Source organism: Buceros rhinoceros, unplaced genomic scaffold (assembly GCF_000710305.1).
Source record: "Buceros rhinoceros silvestris isolate BGI_N320 unplaced genomic scaffold, ASM71030v1 scaffold18363, whole genome shotgun sequence".
Taxonomy (NCBI): Eukaryota; Metazoa; Chordata; class Aves; order Bucerotiformes; family Bucerotidae; genus Buceros; species Buceros rhinoceros.
The window spans coordinates 103,111-124,505 of record NW_010405640.1 but is presented as its reverse complement, the minus strand read 5'-3'; the positions used below and the strand labels follow the sequence as shown (position 1 = coordinate 124,505).

Below are 21,395 nucleotides of genomic sequence, written 5' to 3'. Positions count from 1 at the left end.
AGAGAGAGAAGCAAGAGGAATGAAAGTAAAGCTTAAACAAGGGTGAATAAAACCAGGATTTGGTTATATGTTTCTAGGAACAAGATTCATGAAAAGAAGAAGAGGAAAAAGAATACAAGGGTGGAGCAGGACAAACACTGGCAGGTGGAGAAGTGAGGAGATGAGGAACTGCAAGAGAAAAGAGAAGCTTTTCCACAGCCTGGGCTAGCGAGCTCTTCCAGAGGATGTGGGTTCTGCCAGTGGACATCTGTGCAGATGTCCTCTTGTGTTCCTTGCTACCATGCTGAGGAGAAAGACCAGAGGAGGAGGAGGATGGGAAGTCCCGTCCTGCTCTGTGGGTGGCCCTGGCAGACTGCTGCCAGAGTCAGTCGGCATTTATGCAACAGAGTGAAAAATGACAGTGGCTCAGGCCCATTTAACTTTTGGGGGTGAAGCACTGCTGGCTGTAAACAAGCTACTCTACCAGGTAGGCACTAACCTCCCTCACTCGCACTCACAGAATCAATCCTACAGACGAGAGGTCCCAAGGAAACCCCACTCACCGTGCTGCTGCAGCCAGCAAAGCAGGCAGATAAGTATGTGACCCCGTCTGCCCCACAGACTGGAGTGAAGGAATCAGTTTGGCATTCACAGTTGTTATTGCAGGGGGAATATGGGTCCAGAGATGAGGTTGGAGTTGAGCTGTAAGAGAAACAGAAAGAGGAATTAATGGGCAGTGTGATGATCTCAGTCAGCTTTTTCACTCACTGTCACACAAAGATAGCTTTGAAGGGGGGACGGTCGAGGCAAACACATTACAAAAGCAGGGGGCAGACACTCTGTGTCCCAGCTTGGAGAAATCCAGGCTACGGCCTCTCCTCGGGGACAGTAATGCCATGGCCACTAGCCCTCTGCAGCAGGGAATCTAATGGCGAGGCTTGGGCTGCCTTGTTATCCTGACGAAAAGCCCCAAGGAAACCCAGAGAGATGCTGCGGAGATTGCTCTGTATTCTTCCAGAACAGTAACTGCGAGGAGCTGAGAACCCAAAGCTGTCATCTTCTAAAGACTCACCACTGCATACTGAGGAGCATCAAGAAAAAAAAAAATACAGAATAACTCTCTCCAAGTCCTGTGAAAGCTACAGGGCACTGTGTGCCTCATCTCTGCCATTAAACGGGCCTGGAGCCACGCATACTCTCTCCTCACCATATCTGTATTGCCAGGCATCTAAAATCCGGTTCTACAAACCGACCCCAGGCACTTACAGAAATGCACAAAGCAGTGCACGTCCCTCGCTGCCAGGAGAAGCCGGGCGGTGTGGTGGACCCAATGCTCCATAGGTGGCTGTGGGTGCAGAATCAGGCCTGGCACCTTTCGATTCTGTTTGACCAATTTTACTCAAACTCTGCTGCCAGCTGCAGGCACTCAGCTCTCACCGTGACAAGCGGCATGAAAACCCCCCAAACTAAGAGCCCTGTACGACATTGCTTCCTGCGTGCTTGCAAAGGGTCAGCCTGAAGGCTGCCAGTCGAGGCCAGTAAGATGGCGTTTATGCGGGTAAGGCTGCGCGAGACCCTGAAACGCTCTGGGGACTCACTTGTTTCCATAGGGAACAGTAACCCCCGCCACAGGTCCTGTGTCGCAGCCCAGGAAGAGGAAAGACACGTAGCAAGCTGTGGACACCAGGTTCACCAGCATGGCCATCCTGATGGCTCCCAGAGCAGACAGGCTGAGCTTCTTCACCAAGAGGCCACCCAGGAATATGCCCAGGCACGCGCATGGGATTGCTGTCATCCCTGCAAGAGGAAAAACCAGTTAGCAAGAAGCAAACTATTACAGCTCTTCTACTTCCCAGAGAGACCTGTGTGCTCGTAATGACAACTAATGGAGCAGCTCCAAGCTGGGGTGGGCCAAAACGAGAGGAACGGATGCAAATAGGTACGCTGCCTTGCACAGAGGAACCAGAACCTGCTTCCAGCTCTCATCCATATTGGAAAAAGATGCCAAAATTGCTGACTGGCCCATCCAAAGCTGAGCAGCAGCGTCTCTAACGCTTCCTGCAACAGCTGGCAGACAAAGTCAAGAATTTTCTGAGGTGTCTAGAGGGTTTGGATGAGCCCTGCTTGGTATATAGTCTGACCTTCAGAGATTACGCAACAGTCGCATTTGAAAATATGAAGTTTCCCTTAAAGAATCTTCTTGAACTGTGAAATGCAAAATTGCCGCCAGAAGCGACTCACTTTCCAGGCACAGAAAGGCGTTATCACACTACGCTTGTCTGGGTTCCCTTTTATCCCTCTGCTGCCAGTCATACTCCAGACTTCACCTACTTGGGCTAAGCTTAGGAGTGAGTCCAAATCCGGCATTTCTGGACTCCCATGAATGCCACAGGGGAAACCTGGCAGCAACTTTGTTTAAACAAGGTATTATGAGGACCACAGATGCATCAAATCTCCTTTCCCCCTGCTAGGTCAGAAGAAAGACGTGCTCCGGCTCAGGCGTGATCCCCTTTTTGCTGACCATCCAGCTGTACCCACATGTTGACTGGCCAGGCACCTCCCACCAAACAGCACAGCAGTCTTCCCTCTCCCAGTAGGTCAACAGTGAAGTTGTTTGCCTTTGTCAAGCTTTTCATTTTCAGGAAAGATGGAAGAGCCTGACATCCCTGAGACCTCTGCCCTTCTGTCAAACTCTATTAAAATTCTCCAGTGAGTTCTTGTGCTGGGGGAGGCAAGGTTGACTGCAGGGGATTGTTTCTTTTGGAAAACCAGGCCAAAGCCAGGAGATGTCACAAGTTCAGTGCAAAAATAAATAACTGTCAGGAGAACAGCTTGCAAGCTCCTTATTTTGATATTAAGATCCACCCATTTCACCATGTCCCATTTTTTGACAGATCACTGCCAGCTGCCCATCTGGCGAGCTGTGGTTGCAGATCATCCAAGATCAAGTCACAGATTTCTTAATTGGGTGCTGCTGAGAGAACGGCTGTCATAAACAATTCACTGGGCCTGCTTGGGAATGGGCAGGAGGAGAAAATAAATGAAGATCCTGCCTGTGCATCAGGGAATGAATGAACATTGAGACATACGTATATGGGGAACAGCAGCAGCGTAGCATGGTCAGAGAGAAAGGGCACTGGAACGTCAACCAAGCTGTACTGTGTATTTGAACTGCTGATTGCAATCCCATCATTTCCAGCCCAAGGGGAAAGGAGGGACTAGCAGGAGAAACTGGGCTTCCTAATCCAAAAGGAGATGGGCTGAGAACTCTGGGATACCTGAACCATGAGACAAGCAGCTCAATGGGCAGCCCTGTCGCTTGACGAGTAACTGCAGCCTTGGGCAACCAAACAGCCCAGTTTGGTTGGGATGTCTGCTGTACTTCAGGGCATCACAGACTTTCACACCCTGTCTGTGTCATACCGCTTCTCACGCAACGGGCTCAGCGCTAGGGCAAGTGACTGCAGCGGGCTGCAGGGGAGAGTGCAGGCGAGGAGGAAGGACACTGGAGGTCTGCTCTGGGCTCTGCAGCCAAGGCACAGCTGGAGCCCAGCCCTCCCACCCACAGACACATTTCTAGATGTTGGGCGAGTCACTTTCTGCGCAGCCTAACCAGTGAGACTGGTTGTAGTTACCAGCCATGCTGAACGCTTTTAAATGCCTTTGGATGCTGGAGATTTGGTGGCCCTGGTGGTTACTCACCCAGGAGCTGGTTGGCAGATGAGGTGGTGAGGTTGAACTGCTGCTCTAGGTACTTCCCCAGGAAGGCGGCGAAGCCGGCCACGACCGCAATCTCCATGCAGGCTGCCAGGATGATACAGGTGAAGACAGGATTGGAGAGCAAGTGCTTAGTTACTTTGGGGATCACTAGAAGAGAGAAAAAAGAGAGATGTGGTTTTGTGTGGGCTTTACTCAAGGTGCTGGAGGTGCCTTGATGCTCTCCTGCAGGGCAAACTCACTTCAGACCAGGAGCAATTTTCTCCTCTGTACAGATAAGCTGATCGAAACGCGGCAACACCAAAACGAAGTGAAACACCAGAACAGAATCATCTAAAGAATCAGATACCAGGAGGGTGCAAAAAGAAGTCACCTGTCGTTACGCTCTACATCTGACAGATGATTTTGAAATGTTGAAGGATGAGTGTTTTCCAATATTGCTTTTATTTCCCCCATAAGCGAGTCAAACAAAGCCTAGCGTTCTCTTTCTCCTTCTCCTGCCTCCCGTGAACAATGCTGAACCAGCCGATGGGTGTCATGAGAACTGTAACTCAGCACAGCACAAACTCTTGCAAGCTTTCAGACACAAGCTAACTCAGCTCACACCTGGCCTTTCCTTCTCCTCCAGATTTGCTTCATTTTCTTATTCCCACATAACACCGGCTCACTTGCGGGACACCTTCTCGCAGCACATCTGGGTGCAAGGCGAAATTCTTCTGCTTAGCCTGGGGCCACGGCCACCCGTGGTCATAAGGGACCTCGTGGCTGGGACAGGCATGTTAGCCTGTGCGTTCCCACAACCCAGAGCTTCACCAGCCAAGCAACACCTTCCATACAGACCCCACCAGCCTTGGTGGCTGCCAAGGTGGAAGAGGACATGCTGAGCTAGTCACTGTGTAAGATGCACACCTGCTTTAGTTTCGTGATGCCTTGGCTCCTCCCTCCTGAATCATTAGTGCCCAGAGCCATCTTCTCCAGGCCCGTCTCTATTTCGGATAAGCAAACGGGAGTTACCTTACAAAGGGATATCTGGCTAATGAATCAGATAGCACATTTTCTACTCCAGCGAACATTTTAATTATTGCTGAGATAACACAGCTTGAAGAGGAGAGCATCCCAGTGCAGAAGAAAGCCTTGCTTTGTCTCAATACCTGATGACTAATTTCTCCCTGAATTAAATGTGAAAATCATTAAGTTTGAAAATTATCTCACTGGAGTGTAGTGAAGCCTCAATGGACCCCTCTTTGCATTTTGAAAATCCATCCCCCACATCCCCCGTGGTGTACCACGGTCTGGCAGATGACAGATTTCTCTGGTGTTGGCTTCTGCTTTCCCTTAGGGCTCTTTTGGTGCAAAATCTAATTGCACTGCCCTCAGCAAGTGAATGCACAGCCCTTTGTTAAGGCTCTGCTTGGGTCCCCTTGACTCTTTCTTGGAGGGGGGTGGAAAAGGATTATAATGAGGTTTGATCTAGCCTTTCTGGAAGGGGCCACTCCACAGTTTCTGGTTGCTTTATATCACCAATGTTTTTTCACGCTGTATAAAATTCTTCCTTCCTGAGGATTTGCTGAATGCAACAATGAAGGCGCAGGAGGCATATAGTATTTTTCAGTAGACCAGAGGAGAAAAAAAAAAAGGAAAGAAAAAAATACTGGGAGGGAGGAACGGGAATGGAAGGATTCAGACATGGATATATCTCAGAAGCCACCTGCTGCCTCCTTCAGTTCTTTGGTGGCCACTACAGAACTTACCCAGTTCTTGCCAGGAAAAGGGGGGAAAATGAAACGGTGGAGTTGGCAACGCTGAGCTTGAAAAGCGATATTTAAGGTATTAATGCCTGTTATGCCTCTAGAGTTCAGTTTGTTTGAGATTAATGGATTCCTCGAGATGTAGCTTTGTGCCAATTCAAATGAAAAGACACAAAGGTCTACCTCTAACTTTATCCACCAAGTAATAACTATGACAGCCTGTCTTTTGCAGAAGGGAGTTAAAGATCATAGAGATTTATTTCTGAAGTTGGCAAGGCTAGTACCCAACCCTCATGCCTCACCAAGGTCAAAATCCACCCTTCATACTTGGGGATGGACAGTAAAAGTTACGCAGAGGTATTGCACGATCTCACGCAAGAGAGCAGGTCCTCGTGCCTCCCTTGCCTGGCAGCACTGGGCTACGAGTTCCATCACTTCATCATTGCTGCTCTTCCTTGTGTGTCCAGGTTTGAGTTTCCTGGGACAGATCCTGTCCTCTACTGCACGTTTGATCACCGTCTACTGCAACAGGGCTCTGCACTAGCTGGAGGGTATAACACAAAACCCAGTGCTAAGAGTGCAGAAGCACCACAGGCAATGGCTGGCCACCTCCACCATCTCCTCAGCTAGTGCCAGCTCGTTCTTGTTCATTTTTTAAGGGAAATGACAGAAGGCTTCCCATAGAAATGACTATCCTTTCATCTTGCTACTGGCCCCTGTTAAGATGAATCATTTGACATTTGCTGCTGCCTTATCTGTCTCGGTTCTTGGGGTGAAATACCTGTGGAACAAGATTAAGAGTCAACAGTGAAGTTTAAAAATCTCTCAGTAGACTCAACTCACATGCTTTCAACTGCCTGGCACACAGGGTTGGGTACAAAGGAGGAATGGAAAATGTCTGATGGGGGACAGTAAAACTCTGGGGAATGCAATAGCTAAGCATGGTGCTTCTTCAATGGAGCTGATCCCAGCAGAAGTCACAAATAAACGTTACTCTGCACCTTGTTGGCCCAAAGGTTAGCTGAACACTTTGCAGCAGCACTTTGGAGCTATAAATCTGAGGTTGGAGCCCATTTGCCAAATGGGAAAAGGGAAAGGTCTTTCGGATTAAAAAGTCTCAAAAATCTACTTGGAGAACTCATGAGCTGTATCAGATGCAGCACAGAAAGACTCAACCTCCCATACTCAGAAAGACCAGCTCATTTAACAGCCTTACCCCAATGCACCCAATTTGCTGCAGAAACGATGGCAGAAAAGTGACTCCCATCACCATGGCGAGATACACTGAGAAGAACAAGAAACCTCAGCCTCTTCTCACTGCTTAAGTACTTAAAACCCAGTTCTTTAGTCCACCCATGTGCACCGTTGGTCACGGAATCATCCTCAGGCTCGAAGAGACCCAGAAGAATGTCCCAAAGCTCTGCAACCCCCCTGCCACTCTCTCAACTTCCCACTGTTTAACACCCCAAGCAGTATCTGTGCCAAGGCATCAAGTACCCTCCTTATCTCCTGCTCTGGGGCCAGTTGTGGGTGACAGGCCACAGGCTTGACAAGCAAACACACTTATGTACACCAAGTAGCTTTGATTTGTCACTAAACATCAGGGAGTACCAGGGATAATTGGCAACCTCATTACATGAGGTTTAACTACTCTCTAGAAACGACAAACTATAATCACCACGTTGGTGCTTGAAATGAATTGTTTGGAACATTACAATCACCAAAGCCCCTTTTTCCAGTTGGAGCACCCTACAGAGACATGTTTTCAATTTGCAGTAAAGATGAAGAACACAGAAAGCAAAGCAATAAATTAGAGGGAGGTTTACAGCCCAGTCCACCTAGGACAGTGCAGTGAGGGAAAGGCAAGACGTAGCGTTGAGCCAAACTACTACTTTCTAATAGCAAGGTAGGCAGCAAGCCTCAGATCTGAAGAGAAAACAAAAGGCAAAATCTCCACCTGGCTTGAGGAATAAAGGATGAAGTAAATAGTGTAGGCGGCAAGAAGAAAAAACCTCCTGGAAAGAGGCAGTTTCCTGGAAAGAAAGAGAGAAGACGAAGTAATGCAAGAGGCACTGAAGGTATCTCGGATGAGTTTAACATGCCACGTGGCCTTGGCAAAATTAGTATCACAAAAAGATACGAAGGAAAAGGATGATACCCACGTCACAGAGGCTTCTTGACAGATACAAGTTTGAAGCAACAGTAACGTTCTCATGGAAGGAACAGCAAGTCCTAGTTTATCATCTTGCCTCCAGCAACTGTCTTTGCCTGATTCGAGCAGAGGATATAACCCTCCCTCGACCGCAGCATGGAGGTCACAGCAAGGCACAGCATCTTTCCAGAGACAGATATACTCTGCCTGACCTCAGCTGCGGCTCAGCTCCTGCCCCAAAGTGTGCAGGCTGAAGGCCTTTCTGAATTAATCAAAGCTTCTGATAACAAGGATGCTGGCTTTGAAACAGTCAAGAAGAACCTGCCAAGAAAGCCCGCATCTTCATGAAATCCAAGCCAAAAGAAACCTGGAGACTGATGGGACCTGGTGTGAGGCCTTTTGTGATCATCTGCCTCCTCCTTATCTACGATCAGGATTTCTCAGCAAGCCTTTTAGATGCTGGTAGGGAGCCAAGACCCAAATCCAAGAAGGTATTAAGGGCATGGTACCTGTCTGGATCAGGGCCACAGACTCACCGCTCTGGCCATGAATGAAGATACAGATGGAGCCCTCTCCAAAAGGCTGTCACTATGGCTTGTCAGAGCCATGAATTTAAATCTAGTCCTGTTAACTGTTAATCCCACTCACTCCTACGAACTCCCATTGAGGACTACAGATTCTCCATGGCCCAGGACCCCCCTGCACAGCCAGAAGCTTCTGGCCCAGCACTGTATGTCTGCTCCCAGAGAGCACTTTTAGGGAGAGAAATCCGGGATTCAGCACTGCTCCCTCTCCAGGAATTCAGCAGATTGGTACACAGAGCAGGAAGGAACCGAACAGAAGACAAGACAGCTGTCAGCTGTACATCCCATCTCTCCTGCACTCTTGGAAATGAAGCTGGACAGCAACCAAAATGTTTCCGCATCTAGGGAATTTGCAGCTTTGAAATTCATTTAATTCCACAATGAGTTTTCTTTTAATTCCTTGTGAATGAGCTTCTCTCTCCAAACCTGAAGGATTCCATATCAATTTCAATAATTTAGGGTTTTAATCTCTCTTGCTAGGCAGACAGGCAGAATGTAATGAATTTCTGGTTTAAATCATTGCAAAACAAAATGCATTCAGAGCAGAATGTTTCAGAGGTGTTAAAGATAAAGCCAGGAAAGCATTCCGAAACCAAATTTCATTAGAACCGACCGCTCAATTCAGTAGAAGTGACATTTCTGTATGAAAAAACCCCTGATTTTAACAAAATATTTCCAAGCACATCCTGGGGCAGGCGGTGGGTTAGAGGCAGCGTGTTAACACCAAGTGGGATGGCAGATGCCAGGCAGAGGGTACCGGTGCCCTGACACAGCTGGGCATTGTCTCTGCCCCCAGAGAGCAGCGAGGTCCCCAGGGCAGACCAGAGGTAGGAAAGCAAAGCTGTGCCTCCAGGACAGCCCACGCCTGAAGAGCTTTCACAGACCATACAGAGAGTGTAGGGCTGGAAGAATCCCGCCAGGCTGCCAGCCAAGAGCACAGAGCAATGGCAGCAGTTATCCATCCTCTCCCTGCTATTAATCCTTCACTTCCCTGGGCTCTCAAATTGATTTGCATTGCTGAACTGAGATACCAATCAGGTAAAGCAGCACTGCATTCATACGCCTGTTTAGCAACGGTAAGCACCTCCCAGGACCGTCCCTGAGCCATCATGCCCCTGCCAGCACCGCTGTGCAGCGCCACCACGGCAGCTGCTGCTGCCTTTGATTGCCTCTTCACCTTGTGCTGTTCAAAGGCACAGTCTTCATTTCAAGTTTGAAGCTCCTCTTAAAGATGCTTTTTTGCCTGGCATGAAAATACTCCTCATGAAGAGATGCCGTGGCTTCCCAAAACTTGGGTCCTGCCTCCTGTTTAGACCTCGACAGAGATGTAAAAGACTTCCTGATACTTTGAGCAGATTTCTTTTATATCAGTCCTAGCCCTTCTGCACGCTAAGGCTAGAGACAGGCAAGGAATCTCACCTAGCCCTACACATCGCTGTCTTTCAGCAAACCCTGTAGCGTCTTGAACATCCTCCCACATGCCAGCCATACCATGTCGCTAGCTGACAGGCGTGACCCAGCTGGGAGCATGTCTCCAACTGACACCACCCTGTTTCCTCTCCTGCCACACCCACTCAACTTGCAGCAGCCGCTGCAATGCTTGAAAAAAATAAAATCAAGTAAAAAATAATCAAACCCCTTCGACAGCCAAAAAGGAGACTTGATTCAGCCTCCGAGGATGCACCATTGATACCAGTCTCCTCACACAATCAGTCCAGAGAAACAACTCTTCCTCCCCATACTGTGCACAAGAGATGGATGATCCCACACCTCCATCCAGACACGGACTTATGCCCAACACATCTTCTGCCCAGGACCAAGCTGCAGAGACAGCACTTGCTAAAAACGAGTCACAGTGATGGTCACACAAAGCTCGATGAGCATTTCCACCCACAACCCATGTACAGATACATCCTCTGCTGTTCAGCTCCACAAATCCATGCAGACCCCAAAGCCCATGACAGAAGACGTGAGTATGCATGCACATATATATTTTTAACCTCTGTATATAATTACCATCCCTTTTTATACTAGGGAAAAGGCTAAACCGTCTAACTTTCCCCAAAGGAAACTATATGATCAAGAAACAGTTTAAAGATACTAGGTCCTGCCACATAAGAATTTTTATATATTTCTGTATTTCAGCTGCTGGCAAAATAACGTAAATACGCAGCAACATTCCACTCATCACCTTAACCACTGCTATCAGGAACGAGTGAGGCATGTTTGCCTTCCCTTGCGGTATGTGTCTGAACATCTCCAGGCGGGCACTTCAGCAAACACGACTCTTGACCACATTCCGACTGCGACAATAGCGGCAAGGGACTTGAAAGGAGATGTCAGCTACCAACACTGTGTCATCTGTGACAGCCTCAAAGGCATAACTAAAAAGGTCATTCCCTGTCTTATTTGATGTGGTGTAAATTGTATTTCAAAGTCCATCTACAAAGAGACTTCTGGAATACTGACTGATCCGAAATGGGGTTACCTGCTATGAGAAGGCGGAACGTGGAAGATTATGGTGCTTCCTGATGTAATCAATACTTTGAAGCATACAGATGTGGCAGTTTAATTTCTCTACTTCAGTGAGCAATAGATCCTCTAAAACTGTCCCCATGGCCTCCCTGTGTGCAAGAAGCTCAGCTTGCTTGGCACCATCCTCAGGCACAACTGCTGCCCCTCCAGGCAGTGGGGACATGTTGTATTCTTTCATTTTTCTGTATGAAAACCTGCAAAAATTTCCAGTGCCCATTCCAAAACCACCATGGCCAGAAGCAGATGCTCTGATGACACCACAAATTGAGCCACAGGAATATCCAGATGGACGTACCATTCCTCAAACTTGAGAAAATCCTTGCAACAATGATGAAAGGATGAAGAGATTAATTTTACTGACAAGTTTTCAAACCATTTATCCCTTTACCTTTCTTTTGAATTTCTTCATCAAGTCAAAATTTCACATCTTTGACCTTCCCTTAATGAACAACCACATCATCTATTCAAGGCATTTTTATATTTAAGAAAACACTTTTTTCACCAAAGTCTATTTTCCCTTCCCACCTGCACCTCATTCAACTCCCTATTAAGGCGACCGCAGAGGGAGTAAGTGATTTTGTCCTCATTTATCCAAACACATTAGGCGGTAATGAAACCTGCTCTGCCTCAGTGAGAGAGAGTGGGAAGCAACCACCAGTGCCACAGAGGCACCCTCTCAGATGAAGGATTTTCCAGTGCAGCCTACAGAAAGGATATCTGCCCACACTCTCACACGAAATGCTGGATCCTTAGCTGACCTTCATTAGAACCACGTCCTCTGCTCTGCATCAGGGATTGCACTAAGCTGCAGCTCACATGCCACGAGCTCCCAGTTTCTCGTAACCACCCTTGCTGGCTCACGTTCCCTTTCGGGAGACAGAGGGGTGCAAGACAGTAGATTGGACAGAATTTCACAAATTGCTCTGGCTACTGAATTCCTCTTAGTTTTTTTATCCACCCTACAGGATCATCATGCATTTCTGAAGCTTTGTAGTTAAAAAACCCCAATCCTGTCAAGTGGAGCAAAGCTCCTCTTTTAAATGAGGACCATGCCTGAGATAATCAGAAGCTAGTGACTGATACTTCAGGATACTGAGATTTTGGGGGGATTTTTTTGGTGGCCCAAATCAGAGACCAGTTATAAATCCAGCCAGCTGTCAACCTGTCGCTGACTCTCACAGAGAAGACGGCGAGCGCCGGTGCCTCACCTCGCAGCTGCTGGAAGCAGGTTGTGCTGCTCTCCCCCTCCAGGGCGTGCCGCAGGACCCCGTTGCTCGGCTTGGGTCTCTCGTAGTCCCTCTCTGGAAGCATGGCCTGCTCGCTCTCCCCGGCATGCTCCGGCCGCGGGGGCAAGGACTGCGGGAACCCGAACATCGGCAGGGACGAGAAGAAGAGTAAGGCACCACACAGCAGGAAGCCTCCCCACCATGCACCGATCCACCGAGGGTCGTCCGGGGTTATGTCCAGCTTACCTGCATGGGCACACACACACGTGTCAGTGGCTTGGCCACAGAGAGGGAAAGATGACAGGGTTAATGATCGTTTAGGCTGGAAAATGGTTGCTGGGGGCTTTGTAGGCTGGTGAGGGGCTCCCAGATACGAGGTGGGGACCCACAGTGCTCCCCACACCCATACCATGTGAGTCACCAGTGCATCATGACCTCCACATCCAAAAGGTCCTTAGAACAAGTAACCCATCACCTTGTCTATCTAGACGGTATATTCAACTTCTGCAATAACCTGTAATCAGAGCTCCTCTCCACTGTCTTTGGCTCTGACAGCTCTAGGAAGCTGCCTTCTACCAGTCAGTGTCCCTTGTGCTGCCACCGAGGTTTTGGACATCACTGTCCCAGTGTGCCAAACGTGCACACACAGCTGTCTTATCTCTTGGTACAACAACGTACATGGAGAAGAGCACAGACAAGGACATTCCATCTCCATCCCAGCTTACCCTTTTTTCCCAAGAAGTCAGTGCTCTCCCTTGCTTTGAATTCATCAAAGGAGAGATGGGCATTTGGGCTTTATGGGCACCTCTGACTGCGTGGAGGGTGAAACAGACCTAAATACTGGACTCAAATGGGCTCAAAAAGGTAGAGAAATCATCAGAAAATTAAGAAAAGCAAAGTAAAAGGCAAGACTATCCTGCAGGTCATCATTCAGTGGAGATAAGGAGAAAGAAGGCTCTGGAGTCTGCTTTGGGGAATAAAAATGAGTAGCAGGAGAGAAGAAACTGTGTTCCTAACAGCTGCCTCATGGCCACAGCCACTCAGCAAGCCAGTAGAGGGTGCCCAGCGCCGGAGCTGACTCCCGGCAGAGATCCCGGTCTGCGTGGCTGGAATAACAAGCTCCTCCATTTGTGATGTCTGTCTGGTTACCCCACTCTGAAAAATCTGTCTCAAGTGAGGCAATCAAGTTGTCTCTCAAGCAGACACAAAAGGAAACTCTTTTCTCCTTAGGGAAAATAACACGTCACTCTCAAATATATATAAAGTTTGAAAAATAGTGGTTTTGAGGGATTAGGTTCTTCTGCTGTTATGTCCTCCTGCCTGAAGTGCATTTTTTACAGGTTCTTGGGAACGCAGACACGTGAAGAGCCACGTAAAACAATGTCTTCATACCCCCTTCCTAAAATGGGTCCTGTATGGAGAGCCAGCGGCACAGCAGCGTGCCCTGGCATCCCACTCTCCTGCCCACAATGGGGAGCAGGACAGGGCTCAGCCCTCTGGAGCTCAGTCTCCTTGTGCCACCCCGAGCAGCAAGGCAGAGCCAGCTGCAAAGGGGAAGCTCTCTCCCATACAAAAATAGACAGAGGCCATGTGTGCCTCAGCCTTCACATGAGAGCGATGGATCAGCGCCAAAGCCAGCTGGACCTGCAGCTGGGAAGCGCTACACCCTCCCTGTGACCTGCTGAGCCACAGCCCTTCCAGGCTTCCCTGTGATAACACTCCACCATCCTATTCTGTGTTTGTCTGGGGCATTTTGAGCTCTAAATGTCTTATGTTAAAAATGGCCAGATCGCATCAGATTCACTTCTTAGCTAGGCCAACATCTCGCCAGCTGCATGTCCAGAAAGTCCACCAGAATGAAGTCAACATACACCTGATATCATTCTTGTGACTTGCAGCTCAGGGGCTTTCTAAGCTAGATTTGGTGTCATTTTACTTCTAAAAACTCATCCAATTTTTAAAAATCCATTTGCAGACTTCTGACACCCTATGGTGAGCAGTTCCACAGCTTCACCCACTGGGAAAAGAAATATCCTCTGCATGTTCATATTTGGGCGTAAATTATAGTTCAGGGTCACATATGTAACAGGGTTCAAACAAGCTCCTTTTCCTAAAAGTTGGACCAGATGATCCTTGAGGTTCCTTTTCTATGATTCTACGACCTTTGTTAATGCCAAGGAGTGAAAAGGGGCCATGTGGTGTTTGACTGAGCCACAGCTAAAAGTCTCAGCCACCCAAAAAAGATACGCATCCTGTGAAGATGTATTTGCAACATCATAGAGCTGCAACGCACTGCCAAAGGGGACATCACCCCTGTGGCAGGGTAAGAGCCTGAGGGATCAGGTGGAGCTGAGAACCGTAGAAAAAACATCCGAACACCCGAGGGAAAAAGAGTGAAGCATCAGGTTTGCAGCCTCCAGCCCAAGGGCCTGGGGAGCAGCAGGGGACAGCCTGTCACACATTGCCCTCTAATGGCAGAGAGCACCTAGTGCAGGGAGCAATGACAACCTGCAGATCCTGTTCTTAATAAACAAAAAGACAATTGCAAACAATTTGCTTTAACCCAAGTGCCGAGTCGAGGTGAGCCACAATTAGCAGTACTTTGGGAAAGAAAGCAGTAACGCCGTGGGACTGCGCTTGTCTGTCCAAACAAGTCATTTGCAGAAGGTGCTGGATGGGTTACGCCACCCTCAGAGAGCCTGGACAGTCCTCCCAGGTCCTGGGGATGGCAGCTCTGCAGATTTCATCCCATGCTCTGGATGCCGCTCCTCTGGCAAGACTACGTCCATGGCTAGCTGGTGTGCCCTGCAACGGTGGTATTTTGAAGTGTCCTCTAAGAGCTGGGCTGAAACTCGTCTTGCAGTAGAAAAGCCCACAGAAGGGAATGAATTTCAGCTACTACAAATCCATTATCTATGGGGTAGAGTGGAATCCAAGTCATACACTTCCTCTAAAAGTGACACCCATACATGCAAGAGGCACTCAAGGTGGAACAATAAGCAGTTTCCCGCTTGTAAGCATCAACATTTTTGTCCCGCTGATACAACGTCAGCATATTTGGTTTAAAACCAAACCCAGTTCTCCTTACTTGTGTCAATGAAGACAGCATCCACATAGATTTTGGTACAGAAGGAGCCCAAGATAAATCCACAGGCTGGTCCAAATACCAGCATCGTAAACAGGATCCCTACAAGGAGAGAGAAAAAAGAAAATTAGTACTAGGCTAAGGTTATTCATTGCAAGTTGTTCTGCTTGTCTCCTGAAAGATACTATTGCCCTGCTGATGCCAAATCGATAGGGATATGTCACTGTGTTTAATGCTTCAGGGAAAAGAGCACCCTAAATGCTTCTTGCTTTTCTGTATCTCTTCAGGAGAAAGAATAGATGGAACTGTGATAATGCTGAAGGATTTCTATTGAGCTGAGAACACAGTGTGGACATATACTGTGTTCTAGTCAGCTGGCTGCTCGAAAAGAGGCATTACTTAAAAGCACAAGGTAAAGCAGACCTGCCTTCTCCCCATGGGGAAGCCTTTACCTCTGCCACCTCCAGCTAAATTCCCAGCCAACAGGGATATTTGCAGAATTTAGGGACGGCAAATCTATGAAATTCAGTGTTGTCACAGACTGGTCGATACAGTCCCTTCAAGAAGTAGCAACACTCTTCCAAATCTGTGAGGCCCTTCTCCCTATCATACCCACAGAGCCAAAACTCCCCAAGGTGCACGGCTCTTCCAACCTCTCACAACTGCTCGGTGCTACTGCAAAACCTGCATGATATTGCCAGTGTAATGCCAGGCAAAGAGCTATTATGAGTAAATTACTTATTTGCGTCAATAGAGTATTTAGAAGCATTTATTCTCACTCCCATTTTGGCCCTGAAACAGGAACGCTACGGGCACGCTGCCAACTCTCAATTATCCAGGGCAGAAAGGCAGGGGGACACATGGATAATCCAGAAAAAGAAGCAGCAAAGATAACACAAAATATTTGTAAATTAGACAATAGCAACATGTTTGGTACCTTCGCATTTGGGATACAAAACCAACAGCATGTCCCCAAGGACCCTTGTAAATGGCTTTCAGAAGGAGGCAGGGGCAAGTCTGAGCAGCACAGAGCAGAGCTAGCGCCTGCTTGATCGTGCTGGGCTCCACCAACAACTGCATTGTTGATGGACCCGTGTGCCCAGCAAAGGGGGCAGCTCTTCAGGACCCTTGGCCAGTGATGTGCCAACCTGTGCAGGCAGCAGTCTTGGCAGTGTGCTTCAGAAACGTCCCACGAAGGAGCTTATTCACTTCTGGTACTTTGCTCACTCTCCTTTGTCAGCCGGGTACATCCCACATCTCTCTCCAAACCTCTCTGGGGGTGCTGCCTGGCACCTCGGTGCATTTGTAATGTACTTCATCACAGCCCTCAAGTTCCTTAACTGGAAACTTTCAATTCCCAAGTTCTCTCTCCGTGCATTTCTCAGGAGTTGGAGAAATGATCAGAGCTGCAAACTATTCCCAGGAGACCGCCAGCCCTATGCAAGGCAAACCACACCTGCCCGTGACAGCCTTGCCAAGCAGAGTAAGCTGGCACGGTCAGAAATAACTTCACCTTGATTTTTAAAATGCAGAGCACAAGCTAATTCCTCCAGGTCTGTGGCACCGTGACTTGGCTGGATTAATAACTAGGTACAAAGCAACAGCATCTCCAGCCAGCCACTCATGCAGAAACCAGCACATTAATGCCTTCATGGCTATCACCTGCAGAAACAGGAGAGAGGAACAAAGGTGGTGGGAGGAAAAAAAAGTGTCAGGTCGTATGAGCCACAGAAATGAGTCACTGCTGTCAGGACAGTGGCAGAAGCTGCCATCCCTTGCCCCGTCTCAGCTAAGTTCAAAGCTGCAGCATCCCACGCTGCCAGCTTGAATTAGTCGTGGGGTCTCTGCCCATGATGTCCATGCTAGTAGTGGAGTAAGCCACCTCCCCTCCTGCAGTCACCTTGTCCCCAGGCACTGGATTTGTGCTCCACAGTCCAGCAGTGAGTTGGGGAATTTGTGCTCCTCAATCAACAGAGCTGCTTAGGAAGCCTGTGCCTTGCTCTCGCAAGGTTTTATAAAGCCTCAGGTGGGAGATCCCTGTCCCTGGTTACCTGCAGAAGCACTTCTTGGGATGTGAAATGAGGGAAGAGACAGGCCAGGAGAGCAGGGAAAAGGGATTTCTCTTCCCAGCACTGCCAGCCCCATCTCCCCCCTTCCCAGCCCCAAGGCTTGCCCCACTTGGGGCTATAAAATTTCAAGTGGCATTTTATAAAATATCCACATTGCATCTTTTGGTCACTAGATGGCATTCGTGTCTGTCATTCATCCCACAAGAGCCTTGTGGAGCAGGCTGGGTGATGGTGCAGCCCACCCCAGCTCCCCAAACACTACTGCGTTGCTGGGGGTCCCACAGCCCCTGGGAGGATGGCGCTGGTGGCAGGGTGCTGCCTTCATCCACGTACCTGCCGCAAGCACAATCAGGTTCCACCCTTTGGCTGTTTGCATGCAGAAAATTACAGGTTTTAGAACAAGCTGTTCTAAAACTGGTTTTAGTCAAAGACTTTGAACAGGCAGCATCTAGCAGATGAATGGCTGCGACTGATTAGCCTGGTGAACACGCCCGCAATCAAAGATCTGGTTTACCTTTGATGACTGAACGGTAATTATGAATTTCTGTGTAATTATGGTCAAGCGAGCACAGACACACGGGGCCTCAGGTCAGCTGGAGGAGTGCCTGGGGCAAACCAAACCCATGTTTCAGATGAGGAGCCCCTGGATTTCAGCAGCGGTCACAACATCGCTCTGCTTATTTCCCTACCCAAAGGAGTAAGGGGAAGGAAAACCCAGGCAGACCAGTCCCAGTCCCAAACCCTCACCCCAGACCCTGGTACCCAGCACCACAGAGGGGCACTGGCAGCTGCTTGAGGGTTCACATCCACAGGGATGACCCTGCTCTCAGAGAAGGTTGCTGTGGGCATGAAGCACCCTGGGCTGTGAACGGGTTCCCACAGGCACCAAGGAGCCAAGGGGGCTGCTGAACTGCTGTACCATTGCCCCGATGGGACCCGTGCGTGCCAAAGGACTGCCTGGCCAACAGACAGCTGCTTCCAGGGCACCCACCCCCAGGAGAGGGCAGCTCTGGGCACCGCTGGGCTGGTTTAATACCTTGAGGACAGGATGAACCAGGCAGGACCTGCTCTCCACAGGCAGCAGATAAAACCTACTGCTGCCTGATGATTTTCTCTAAGTGTTTTAACAGCCCTGGAGAACTGGGAACACATTAAAATTGTCATTTAGCACCAGTGCAGGCTCACATGGCTAAGCAGAAGGACAAGGACCAGTTCTAACCCTTTAGGCAACACCTTTGGATGTTCCAATGTTGGTTTGAAGTGCAACAGAAGTTTGGCCTGTGATGATCTCCAAACCACAGGCAGGGTTGTCAGACCGTGTGCAAACAAGCAAAACCACAGAAGTGAAGTGTGTTTCACGGAGCAAAGGGTAAGACAAAGAACATGGAAAAAGATAACCCTTCACCAAAAGAAACAAGGGAATATTTTCCCCTCCTTCCAAAGCAGAAGGGAGCAGAGACCTTTAGCTAACGATCCAGCAGCACCGGGGAGATGCTTGCAGAGGCAGGTAGCTCAAACAAAAAGCAAACATCAAGAAAGCCGCGGCCAGCACAGGGACACACAGCAGCACCTGCACCAGGTGAACGCAGCCCCTCCTCACGCTGTTTGCATCACACGGACAACCACCACTCCAGAAACAAGCTGTGGTCTCAGTGACTAAAACACCACATTCTGCATCCTGGTGTCTGCGAGCTGGGAGGCGTTATCTGCTCTGCAAGGTCCTCGCTAGAGGGCAATGTGGGATAGAGCATCCAGGGAAACAGGTATCTAAGATCTTACAATGAGATTCGAAATCATTATTCACCTCCAGGCTCACCTCATGGTAATTGTGTTTTTTACTTTTTCTATAGTGTATTTTAAAACCAAGAAAACAACGGCTCACCCCACGCCCTTTTTGTTATCTTTTTTCAAGACTCCAACAAAATCCTACCATTGCAGTAACAGTATTTTACACTCTATATCACAAATCAGCTTTTGGATATGCCCAAGGCATGGACTGTCGTGATGGATAGTCTAGGGCCTGTATAGAACCAGATCATGCTCAAGGATCAGCGGAGCACGCTACTGAGCAGAAAAATCAGGCTATTATGTGATTGGGTAGTGCCCATGATTGAACATTTATGTGGAATTGAGGACTCAAGGGGAAATTAGCCAAATTAGAATTAGCTTAAGATATCTTTCCTCTTTGAAGAAATTCTGCACAATTGCTAGTCACCGCTGTTGTTATCAGGAAAACACTTTCAACATCCTCCACCTAGCCATGCCACCACAAAGATGCTCCTTAGTAGAGGAAGGCGTCTAGCAAAACCCCTTTTCCTGGTCCTGAGGTTGCCGCTAAGTACAAAGATGTGCTAAACTTGTGGTTAGCTTTAACACCACTGATTTGGTAGATAGAGCCAGAGGGCACTAATACCAGGAGCAAACAGATCAAAGGCCTAATCCTGACTCTATCAGAATCTTGCAAAACTCCCACTGGCAGCAAACTGGTGATCCGTATGGGATACTGCAGCCTCTTCCCTTTCATTCTCAGCTGAAAACTTATTTCTGTTGCTCAGAGCAGTACATCGAGTAACAAACACCCTCCTCAAGAGGCAGAAAACATCCAATTCTGCCCTGGAAACAAACGCTTCTTGCTCTGCAGGGCTGGCTGAACCTCTTCAAAGGGTCTGTGCTTGGTCCAACATTTCAAGGAGGAGCAGGACGTGTCCCCAATGTAGTTAGTCCTACAGAGACCAGTGGAAAGCAGGATGAGAAAGGTTTCTCCTTTGTTTTGGGACAGTTCAAACATTTTATTTGACAACTCGTACTTCTTTTCAGTTTGTATCCTTTTAAAGCACAATTTCATTTTATTTTGAAAACAGCTGCTCCTTTTCTGTTTCCTGCTCTACCCCCTTCACCACTCCCCTTGCCCCCAAAGAGGCAGGGAGGAAAGCAGCAAACCAGTCTGGACTGCAAAATCAGAAACATTTTCCTCCCCATCTCTTCAAATGGAACTATTTGTCAAATCCTAGTTTGCCTTGCCATCTAACGGACATTTTCCAGGCGCTGAGGAAAGAATTGGGACAAAGGGTAGTATTAGATCTGACATTTTGTGATCGGATTTTATCACCAGTAAGGCCTGGGAGTGATAAGGCAGTTTTCCATTAGAGTAAAAGAAGGAGCAGCAGCAGGTATCACTACATGTGTGCAAAGACTGTGGCACAGAGATGCTCGGTCAGTCACACCAAACGCACAAGATCCAAGCTGAGAGTTGGGGATAAAGCTGTCAGTATTTCAGGAACAAAGAGCTGTCCCTTGGTGATGCAAGTTGCTTTCCAGCAGCAACAGGATCCCAAAACACAAGCAAACTCGTGTTGCTTGCAGCGGGAAGCAGGCAAAGCATCAACTAGATCATGGTAACGGATTAACTGGGGACAGTAACTCCCAGCAGAAGTCCTCCTGGCTGGAAACAAGACATTGAGGGAGATGCAGCAAGGCTTGCCAGCCTCGCCAAGGTGCAGTTGGAGGCATCTCAGGTACAGTTCACTGAGGAACAAGAGCAGGTTCAGCACACAGTCACCGGCTGAGAAAAAAACCACATGGGCACCTAAAGGACACCAAGTCACTTCATCTCAAAGCCTCAGGCCCAGCAGGGGCTGAGGACACAAGGAAGTTCATTTTGCAGAGCTGCCAACAAGCACCAGGCAAAGGTGAGCTGGGTAGGTGAGACAGGAGGAGGAAAAACAGCATCTCCCTGGGCAGGACAGCACGCAGGGCTATCAGAGCAGGAGCCCCTCCTCTCACTGAGGCCATGCACATCTCCCAGCACGATTCCACCTCTGCTTCCCAGTCCCTTTCAGATACGGTGTCTTCTTCGTCTGTTCTCTTCTACCTACAGGTTTTGTTTCTCTACATGAAACCCTGAAGCAAAACGGTCAGGAGTCTGGGGTTTGTTTTGCTTTATAAGGAAAACAATGCACTTTGGAAGGGGATTTAGTCAGAACGTCAAAAGTACCCTGTAACGTGGAGAAATGAGAAAATTAAAGTCATGTTAAGCTGTCATCTTGTCCTATCTCACATTCCTCTTCAGTCTTGATATGAAGCATTACAGCATCTGCCATTTATTTTGCCCAATAACTACGAGATAATGCAGGATTATCATTCTGACTCACTTCTCACAATGGTGGATCCAAGCTAAGGCCTGCTTCAGGAACAGAGCTGAATCAAGCTCTTTGACTTCAAAGGAACCAGCCCAAGGAACACAGGAGAAGGTGCTAAACCAAGGGTTTATCCCCCCAAAATGTTGAAGGCTTCTCTCTTT

General features: G+C 48.4%; 1 protein-coding gene across 1 annotated transcript in view; it reads right to left on the bottom strand.

Moving 5' to 3' along the window:
• Window positions 1-21,395, bottom strand: part of SLCO3A1 (solute carrier organic anion transporter family, member 3A1) — a gene marked incomplete at its 5' end in the record, with an annotated part of 113,004 nt that overhangs the window by 12,465 nt on the left and 79,144 nt on the right. Inside the window, 5 exons of the mRNA XM_010133820.1 lie at window positions 543-681; window positions 1,578-1,776; window positions 3,682-3,846; window positions 11,924-12,187; window positions 15,030-15,128. Of these exons, the coding sequence (XP_010132122.1) occupies window positions 543-681; window positions 1,578-1,776; window positions 3,682-3,846; window positions 11,924-12,187; window positions 15,030-15,128 (866 nt within the window). The remainder of the gene's footprint in view (window positions 1-542; window positions 682-1,577; window positions 1,777-3,681; window positions 3,847-11,923; window positions 12,188-15,029; window positions 15,129-21,395) is intronic.